Source organism: Pteropus medius, unplaced genomic scaffold, assembly GCF_902729225.1.
Source record: "Pteropus medius unplaced genomic scaffold, Ma_sr-lr_union100, whole genome shotgun sequence".
Classification (NCBI taxonomy): domain Eukaryota; kingdom Metazoa; phylum Chordata; class Mammalia; order Chiroptera; family Pteropodidae; genus Pteropus; species Pteropus medius.
Genome location: NW_024355523.1, coordinates 3,554,143 through 3,564,937, shown reverse-complemented (window position 1 = coordinate 3,564,937; position 10,795 = coordinate 3,554,143). Strand labels below are relative to the sequence as shown.

The 10,795-nt window shown below is 36.7% G+C and overlaps 1 protein-coding gene across 1 annotated transcript; it reads left to right on the top strand.

Annotated features, from left to right (window-relative positions):
• Positions 1–11: 11 nt before the first annotated feature.
• LOC120599662 (rho GTPase-activating protein 20-like) lies at positions 12–10,477 on the top strand. The gene is given in 5 exon segments (XM_039858748.1): positions 12–3,245; positions 5,428–5,617; positions 6,776–6,890; positions 7,929–8,847; positions 8,849–10,477. Coding segments are annotated over 5 exon segments (1,359 nt in total). The 5' UTR covers positions 12–3,201; the 3' UTR covers positions 8,940–10,477.
• The last annotated feature ends 318 nt before the right edge of the window (positions 10,478–10,795 follow it).

Below are 10,795 nucleotides of genomic sequence, written 5' to 3'. Positions count from 1 at the left end.
AAAAAAAAAAAAAAAACAAAAAAAAACTCGAGTTAGATTAAAAACAACCAAAACACATTCAGCATGTTTACAAAAACAAACATCCTGATTATGCTGATTTCCTCACAATCTACTTCCTAATAAAGGCAAAATTTTCAAAAATGAACTTTATTAAACTTTGAAGAAGTTTACCGTAATAAACATTTCCCTAATAACGGGAAAAAAATTGCTCGCCGAAACCACTGAAAACTTCATTCGTTTATGCAGTCCTCATGCCTCCCCTGTCTGCTGATGCCTTTTGAAGTAAAAGAGGAGTAGGAGTGACTCCAGCGTCTGGCTCTTCTTTTATAAAACCCTTCCCGCATTTGACATTCTTCATGGTTCTTACTCTTCAGCTCACGGTTCCTTAAGTCACATCCAAAGTTGGGTTACAGCTCTTCTAGACTGTTTTCCTCCACAACTTGGAAATGCCTCCCATTTTTGGAAAACGTAGAGTCAAAACCAGCTTTTAGCAGAGCTTTTGACCCCAGCATTAGCTTCTGCAGACCTGCCTCAGGCTTCCAGCAGGGTGCGAATGCACCTTGCCAGGGCCTGCATCCCAGTGCCTGGAGCATAAAAACCAAATGAAGGGAAACATGGTGAAAGAGACCCTCACATAGCCCTACTCCTGCTGGCCGGTCAGCTGATTATGGAATCTTACTTCCTGACTTTGTGCACAGTGTTTCTTGGTAAATGGACCATGTCTGCTCTTCAACAACCCTTGCTGTGGGCTTTTGCAATAAAGTATCACTAAAAGAGCTAAAGAGCTGGAGTTAGGGTCATCTAATCTATTTTGCACGGAGTTTGTGATAACTATTCAATCCTGGAATATAATAAGGATATGTCTGGTGTGCTTTGCCAGATATATGTCAAGAATATCTGTACTAGATAAAGTTTTCTTTTTAAAAAATCATATAATGATGCTTTCTCCCATCTCTTAATTTAGGAAGTTAAAGCCTCTGTTTTCAAAAATGTTCCTTACTCTGCTATTCTTTACAGCACCACACTTGTTAAAAACTTTTGTGCTAAATTGTCAAGGCTGTAATACAGAAGTAGGATTCTAGAAGGATTTGATTGTATTTCAAATAGCATGAATGTTACTTGTAAAAAATAAGCAAAAGACAAAAACTTATCAAATGATTGAAAAGTCTAGTTAAATTGGTTCTAAGTAGTTTTATAATCGTGTAACTGCATTTTACTCTCATTTCTTTCAATTAGTTGCAGGAAAGAAGGAAAGAAGGTGCTTTTTGCAAAAAAAAAAAAATCGAGCTTTTGTTTTTTTTGTTTCTTCTTTTTAAGACTTTGGAAGTGGTACTTAAGTTTTCCTTTAATTTTTTTCTTATGCTGGTTTTGCATAAATGTGAGCTCAACTCTTCAAACTCTAATTGAAAGAAAATTGCTGGAGACACTGTAACTTTGATCCATCAGACCTTTGAGGGAAAGTTCACTTTTAACCCTGCAAGAATCTCATCTCAAATGAACTTGAAAGTTCTGCTGGTGACCTGGGCTCTGGCTTTAGAGGGAGGAGACTTTCAGTCGAGTGTTGTGAGGTGGTGATTATAATTCAGAACCAGCGCTCCCATCCTTTCTCAGATGTGATGGTGGTTGTATTTTGCAAATTGTAATTCCAGCTGCCGAGAGTTCATTGAGATGTTACAAGTTATCTTTCCAGTGTAGGTTTAAGATTTAATGATGTTTTTCTTCATGAGAGATCAAAAGTATGTTTTCCACTGAGATTTAAAGAGAGTTTTTTTCACTCCTCCACTTTAAAATAACATATTTTTGCCTATTCTAAATCTGACTTTTAAAGTAAGTGTAGCAACTAAAACTAGTTTGGAATTAGGAAAAATCAATAGCTTTGCCCAAAAAGAGGTAACTTTTATGAAGACACTTCTGGATCACAAGTATCCAGGTACACTTCTACTAGAACATGTAACAGAACAAAGAAAGACTTTGAATCAATCATCTTGTTCACTGCTCTTTTAAAAACTTGTATCATGGTAGGTACCATGACTACAAAGAGGTTTTCCAGATTATCTTAGAATGTCGATTGTAATTAGTTGGTCTTTCCTTGTCCCTCATTAATATTTGTCCACATGGCAAATAGCAATGGTTCAGTAACAACCGCTACTGTGTCTGGGACTGTGCTTGGCATTGGGGTGAACCTGTGATCAGCCTACTGTAACGATGAGGTATCACAGCTTTCATGGTAGTGATGTAAACATGACACATAAGTAACAAGTTGTGTGTTGCCTTTTGTAAAAAGCGCATAGGTAAAGTTGCGGCTTGGGTTTTCCAGCAAGAGTTAAAATTGCTTGATTACAAACTTTCACCTGTCTCCATGTTAATGAGCAAGAATGAGAACCACCACACCAGCCCCACCAGTGATCTCAGCAAAATAGGGTCAGGAAGGCCAGAAAGGATGATGTGCTGGGGACGTGTTATTTAATGTACATGAGAAACTGGGGTGCTTCCCCAGGTTCCCAGAGTCCAGCCATTGCCTGGAAGGCTTTCTTCTCTCTCATATGTAAGAACCCGTCTATGGGAAATACAGGGAGGAACCCTAAGTATCTCTAGATGGAATTGTTTACCAATGCCACTGGAATATAACGTGTGAAAATAACAGAGACTTTGTTTTATTCACTGCTCTATCCTTAGCACCTCAAGCGACGCCTGGCACATATGAGTGAATATGTATAGAATGATTGGATAACTGATCATGACATTATGAGCTTTAGAAATATCTTTGTGCTTTTCTTTGAACTAGTTTGATCGAGAAGAGGAGAAAAGAATTTAGGATGATTTGCTAGGCCTCGTATTCGTTTGCTAAAATGTACATAGACAGGAGGTTTCAGCCCAAAAGAGTTGTCTTCTACCTTTCTCACTAGAGTCCAGACTCCAATTATTCCTCTGGTTTTTGTTAGAAAAAAATCAAAATGTATTTCAATATGCGCACATCAGTGGAGAAGTGGCATAGAGATCTGTGTGTTCCAAAGAAGGGAAGACTTAACTGAAGTTTTCAACAAATTTCAACTCATTTCTTTTCATCTAATTTCTCCAGTACATATTTAGCATGAGAATAATGATTTAAAATTTATATTTTTCCCTCTATGTAAGGATTTTCTACGAAATATTCCAGGAAGTGTTTTTTCATCAGATCTCTATGATCGTTGGATCTGTATAATGGATGAAGGAAATGATGAAGAAAAAATAAATGCAATTCAAAGGTAATTATTCTAATTTGGTCGTGTCTCAAAAATACTTTAAAGAAACTTAAATTTTATAAGCTTGTCTATTAAAGGAATGATGACTATCAAAATCACATCCATGGGGACCAGTTTAAAAATGGATTTATGCAAACTACTCTCATTGTTATGGTTTTCTGCCTGCACTACTTGACCATCATATACCTTCTGTATGTCTAAATCTGAGAGGAGCTGAAATCCATTAGAATGACAGCTAATGCTGTAAACCCAAGTGACGATTTATGATCTTAATTTTGGTAAATAGTTAACTAACCAGACAATTCCTTACATATCTCATTCACCAGCTGAATTCATACAGAGAAAATTTCCTCTCTCAAGGAATCAGCAGTCTGGTAGAGTATATAGATAAAGCAAATATTACAATTATAGTGCAGTATAATCAATATTATAAAAGAGATATGTGAAGGAGGGTATTGTGGGAACACTGCAGAGAGGCAGTTAACTCTGAAAAAGTGTCAAGGAAAAAGGGAGTTGCAAAATTTTAATCTAATCACAAAGAATGCATTGTCTGTACTCACACAAAGGGAAGTTGCTGGCAGACCTCAACCAGCCCTATGTCCTGCATTATAGGAGAGGAGGGAATAAGTGTCCATTAATGAAAGGAAATACTTCCAGGTCTTGGAAAACCCAAGAATCCCAATATCATTTTTTCCATATGCTTGTTTAGTACAAGTTTCTTCTTGAGCAACTTTCAAATATGAATGATTATCCATGCACTGCGATTGATAGACATCTTTTATTTATAGAAGAATGTAAAACAAGTGTTGGGGACAGCAGAAGTCAAAGTCATGTAACAAATTACTGTCTCTGCTTCCACTATGTTTAGGTGGAAACCACTTGGAGATAGTGAACATCAGATTCTATACTTGAATCTCATTGTCTAAAACTTTAAAACCTGCTATTAAAGGATGATTTCTTTTTTAAAAAAAAAAAAAGTAAAATTATGACTCATATAAAATGAACACATATGAAAGATTTTATTTAAATCATTAATTAATGAAAACTAGTAAGGTGTTGCAAGCAGTTCAAAGGAGATTTCAAAGGCAATATATGTAGTTGAATCAGAAATGCTGAAATGAATTTACAAATAGCTGCAAACTTGGCTTTCTCTACTGGGGCATTGGGAGTGGGAGGAGGGCACAAAGAAATCATGTGTTTCTCCACCAAACAGAATTTTCAGTTCTATGATCCAAGGGTTAGGTACACGGCTATCAGTTATCTACAACTTAGAGTTGTAAAATTATCTCAAGGCTTAACGCCTCCATAAATCAGATAACCCAAAATAGGGTGCTAGATAGACACCACCTTACTTTCCATTGAATACACTCAGTAATCTTTGGATCCCTTTCAATATCTTTCATATTTTAACTCTACGAAACTGTATTCATTGTTTGTTCATTGTACTGAAGAAATGCCTTTCTGCTACGGGAATCAAATTACTTGATTTTCTCCCCTAGTTTGCAGGTTCTTGTTGAAAAAAGCAACAACCTTTTATATATATATATTTCAGCAAATGGTAATTTAAAAATCTCATTGATTATAAACAGGAACAATCAGAAATATACTGTGATAAGCTTGATTATATGTGAAAGTGATACCAGTGAGATTAGAGATTTGGGACAAAATGGACCTTGGATGCTGAGAGAAAAGGGGACGAGCTCTCAGTATCGACCAGGAAGCCTTAGTAGTTGAAGTTTGGGTTCCCACCAAGAGGCGGAATTCCTGTGTTGCTGCTTGGAAATAAAGGAGCACTTTAAGTTTAATGATTGTTTGATTCAATCAGAAAGCTCTCTGGGGTTTGGGTTGAGAATATTCTGAAATGTTACAGGATTTGCCTAAGTGAAAACACATTGTACTAGTTTCAGGTAAATACTTCAGGTGGCATTTTAGATAGGCCATTTTTCTGCATTCCTTTATGTTTTCATTGGGTAGTGAAAACAGTGTATGAAATAAAGTCCTTACCCTTATTTCCTCTCTTTCTATACAGGCAGTCCTCACTTTGCATGGTGCCATGTTAACAGAAACTGTTGCATATCTGGACTGTGTTCTTGCTTTGCATGGGGAACCAAAGTGAGGGTTGCCTAATTATTTATACACGTTTTATTAAATGTGTGGCTTAAAGAGCACATTTTTCTATCTTTAGGTTGTTAGACCAGCTCCCGAGAGCCAATGTCGTTCTCATAAGACATCTTTTCGGAATGTTACATAACATCGAGCAGCAGTCATTGCACAATCAAATGAATGCATGTAACTTAGCCATATGTATTGCACCTAGTATCCTTTGGCCTGCAACTTCCTCTACCCCAGAATTAGAGAGCGCGTTTACGAAAAAGGTAATGAAGTTTCTTATTTTTATGCCCTGGGAGAATGAATCCCCATTTTGAACCTAAAATTTGGGTATTAATTCTGAAATGCATTTTCTTAAGTAACTTATAAAGTTGAGTTCAATGAGTAGTTTATGCTATTCTGGTAGTCTTTATGCTATTCTGGTAGACTATAGAAAAGAGATTTCTTAAGCTGAAAAGTTGGGTTACTTCTCATTTCCTTTTAAAGATGCAAAACACTATGACTGACTGAAACCATAGAGTGATAAGAAAGCAGTTGATATGATTTAAAAAAAGAAATAAAGACATGGGAGTCAAACAAGCTAAGGTTCAATTCTCAGCACCACCACTTGCCAGATGTACGATCTTGGGCAAAATTTGTTACAGCGATGCAGAGTGTCCTCACCTAAAGAATGGAGGCAGTGATAATACGGAGCTCATACAGTGGTTACTTGAAGTCACACTCATGTAGTGCCTGGCCCATAATATAGGGTTTAGGGATGTTAGTTCCCTTCACGCCCATCATTCTGCCTGCTCCTTTACCTCAGCTATTGGAGCAGGAAAACTACAGAAGGATTCCAGTACATCTCAGTGGAGGCACAAAGCTCCCTAGTGAAATCTTACATCTACCTCAAGCACCTCCAGTTAGGGAGCCTAATGGAAGGAAATGCATAGATAGAGACCACTCAGGCAAAATATAAGTTTTCTCTCCCACTATCTCTCTCCTTTACAATAAACCCACAGAAGATGCCCTCTTCCCGAGCTTATGGCAACTGCTTTTTACATAAGAAATGCATTTCATAAGTCTTTATCTAATGCTGCTTTATAGATTTTAGTGACAAAGTATATTTCTTCACCCAGACACTCTATGGAGAATATTAAAAACAACCCTAATTTTTGAAACAAAGCCATTGGTATAATATGTTAGCATATAGGCCACGGCCACAAATAATTTTAGTCCACTGATGAAAATTAATCTCTATACCCACATTACTCTTGACAGTGCCATAGTTTTTAGAGGAAACTGTTTTGTATATTTTAAAGCAGATGTGAATTTTTCTTGGGATTCGTTTGCACTTTTTAGTTAAAATCAGGATTCATATATGAAATGTGATGTATAGATATGCATACGAAAAGTAGCATTTCATTTTTGTCCTTTTTTTACAGGTTTCTCAACTTATTCAGTATATAATTGAAAAATATCATCAAATATTTGGAGGGGAAATCACTTCCCTCATGGGAGAGATTGCAGAGGATTTTGAAAAGAAAGAGGATACCTCAGGTATTGTGAATAATTGGGTTGTTTTTTGTGAGAAAGAGACACATGTCTGTGAAGATGCTGGGACAGTTGTGGTCCCAGAGCCCAGAAGCTCAGGTGAAGGGAGCCTCTGAGTTGAGTCAGTGGGTCCAGGGCTCCTTCTTGAGAAAGCCTGCTAATGTTCACACTGGTGGGGTTAAGAAAGGCATAAGGCTAGATTCCAAACTTCAAGAACTTATTAATGGCAGCATGATATGGTATTATGGTTTTAACCCTTTTTTAAATAAAACTTTACAAGGAATGCTAATATACATGTAGAACAACTGTAGTTAAAACTGGAATAGAAGACCCAGAGGCAAGCCTGGTCTTTTTCTTCCTCTCCTTCCTCTTAGTGGTCCCAGAGGCACCTCAGAATTCCAAGGCACTTTGAAACAGTTTAAAAACAATTAGCATCATGGCAGAGGTAGAGGGGAGACTTGAAGACATTTAACCTTCCAGAATATGAATCCCTATACCACCAATTACTAGTTATGTTACCTTTGGCAAATTATTCTATTCCACCTCAATTCTGCATCTATGAAACATGGATAACCATAATGTCTAACTTTAAAGGTTGTTTTAAAGATTAAATAAGTAATGGATATTAAAGAACTTTGTCAAAGAGAAATTGATGGAATTAGTAAATGGTTACCCTGAGACTAGAGTTAATTATACCCATGTTAGAAGGAAGTCTTATTCAGAACCTAGGTATACCCGGCACTGATTCCTTTATATGTTTCTTGCCATTTCTTGATGTTATTATGTGTCTCATTGCTTTGAGGGAATCTTACTTAAGGAAAGCCCATTTCTTCTGAAACTGAGATAATCTAATATACCACAACAATTTTATTTTATATTCTGTACTAACAATTGAGAAGATTGTGAAAGATCCTTTTTTCTTGAGAGTAGGAATTTGAACAATTCACATGAAAAGAGAATTAAACTAAGCAGCATAGGTTCTTTTTTTAAAGGCAGTATGTATTGGTAAGCAACAATGTTAATCATGGTTTGATTTATTGACAGATATCCCCTGTATCCAAATGAATGACTCCTCCTATGACAGCTTAGAAAATGATATGAATGAGGATGTTGAAACTCCACGTAATGAGATGCTTACGAAACATGGTCAGGGGAGCACTGATATGAAGAAAAACACGACTAATGAAGAAGTTAAGAAGGAAAGCTCATCTGATAGTGAAGAACAAAATGTGAAACTCATCCCTGAATCAGAGCCCAGCAGTGATGACCAGCAAATGGAGGGGCAAAAGCTCAATAATCAGAGTTTGGTCATGGGCATCGAGGAGGGCAAGAATAATGCCGTAAACCAAGACACGGAGGAGATTTTACCATCCAGCTTAAACACTTGCCCAAGCACTAGTTCTTCCAGTGTGTCCTCCCCAGGCACTTCCCCATCTGGCATATCAGCGAGCTCACAAGACGGCGTTTTACCACAGATGGCTGAATACCTCATGTTGATACCTACAGAGAGTTCCTCAACAGCTGATTACACTTTTCAGGAAGAAGTTTCTTCTGACCTTTACAGTTATGAAATGCCTGCTTCCTCATCTGGGCAGGCCAGCAGCCACCTAACTCATCTAAATAAAGAGAGCATAGAGTGTCCCTCACCTTCTCGTCCAATCGCGTGGTTAAGAAATAGCATGGCCACTCTAAAAAACTGGTCTTTAAGGAAGAAAACAAAGATACATGGAGCAGAAGAAAAAAAGAGAGGTTTTCTCAGAAGACGTACAGAGCCACCTCCACATGCTCCTGGTATTCCAGAAGCCAGAAGCCATGAAGCTGTGCAAGCAGCCGAGTGCTGTAGCCAGGACTCAGAGAAACACGTTAGCTCTTCACTCAACCTGGTGGAAGACAGCCTGAAGACACAAGAAGAAGGAGAGAGTAGTGGCACTTCTGACACTCTGCCTGGCGCAAAAACCTCAGCCTGCCCTTCATCTGATTAATGTATCCAACTCGGACTCAGGGCCTACGGTCATTTGTGATGTTGGGAAAAAATATTCAACCAAAGACATTTAACCACAATAAGAATCTGATGTCTACAAGAACAGAAACTGAGCTAATCATGGACATAAATACTGGAATTATTATGACCCCATTGTATAAAATACCTGAGATGGGTAGCATAAAGATAATCATTGCTATTACTTAGGACTATAAAAGAATTCTCTTTAAGGAGACCATCTGGCAAAAAGTTTAGACTAAAACTGGCTCTTTTCATCTGGGATGGGCTTTTTCAAAGCTGCTTTTTGCTTTTAGAATTAGGTTTATATAATTCTCTATAAAAGCAATAAAGGGAGTTAGGTGTTTACTCACATGTTTACTTTTAGTCATTGGCAACAATGACTAAAGAGTTTTTCTCTTTTTACTCTTATAGCGAATTATAAAAACCTAATTCTGAAAGATAAAAAAGCAGATTTAGAAAAGCCCATTCCAAAGGAAAAGAGCCAGTTTCAGTCTAAACTTTTTGCCAAAAGTTCTCCATAAAGAGAATTCTTTTGTCCTAAAGTATTAGTGATGATTATCTTTATGCTACCTATCCCAGGTATTTTATACAACAGAGTCATAATAATTCCTGTCTTTATGTCCATGATTAGCTCAGTTTCTGTTCTTGTAAACATCGGATTCTTATTGTGGTTAAATGTCTTTGGTTGAATGTTTGTCCCCAACATCACAAACTACCGTAGGCCCACAAAGTAGCTTATTTCAAATTATTTTTCTGAGCTACTAGGAAACTTTATGTGAAATGCTCTCTCCCTGTTCTAAAGGTTACATTCTTCAGATTCCTAAGTACTCATATACATCTTTTGGAGTACAATATGTAAAGGCCAGGGATTCCCCTTACCAGTAGTACAATACAGCACTGCTACTGTGAATGAAGCTCCAATGATTTGGAGTCTTTCTGGAAGAAATTTCTTCCCTACTGAACGAAATAACATTCTAGCCATTTTTTCCACACTGATGAGTTTAGTTAATGACCCCTATGGTCTCCTTAACATTAGAAATGTCTTAAAATGTAATTAATGATGAATTGGAACTTTGAGCATTTTGTCATCAGCCATGGTCCATCTTTCTAGAAAAGAGTTTTTTTGCCTTTATATTTTGCTAATCTTACCATATTTACCAAACAAGTCATGCTATAGACACAGTCTTCATTTTTTTTAGGCATTATTTTTATTGTGTTCCTATATTCTCCTATCAAAAGAACCATCAACTCAGTTTAATTGATTGTATGAGATTTTCTTACCTAAATTTGAACCGTTCTGACTAGAGTACCCAGTTGACTTCTGATCCATACTCATACATCAATCAATACTTCTCAGGTCATATGAACTTATTAAATCTTACTGGTTACTCATCAATGTTGCATCTTTGCCTTCTCAGAATTCATTAAGGTTCAGTTGGTGTATGTTTAACCAACATTTCAAATAGATTCAAAAATATATACTACCTTAGTACAGAAAAATTGTTCTAACTGAGCAATGAAGACCACAACCTCAAGTATTAGAAATGTCATCAATTAGATTCAAGCAGTATACACATACATTGTTGTTAATTTCTTTATATATTTTACAGAAATACATAGATCATTTTACTTTTTAAAAAATCTTAAATAAAAACATTGGATTCAAGAAATTATCAGTGTTTTGTGTGTGTGTGTGTGTGTGTGTGTGTGTGTGTGTGTTGTGTGTGTTTACTTTACATGACATGACATTGAATTGAAAAGATCTAATGTTTCCTGGGGCTAATGGCATACTTTGTTTATTGAAAAGAAATTCTAGGAATGTTATGTATCTTAATCCAAATTATGGCAGTTAAGTGTTGGACTTATCTATCTTTTCCTACCTGGTCATGTTTTAATGACTTGAGAGGAA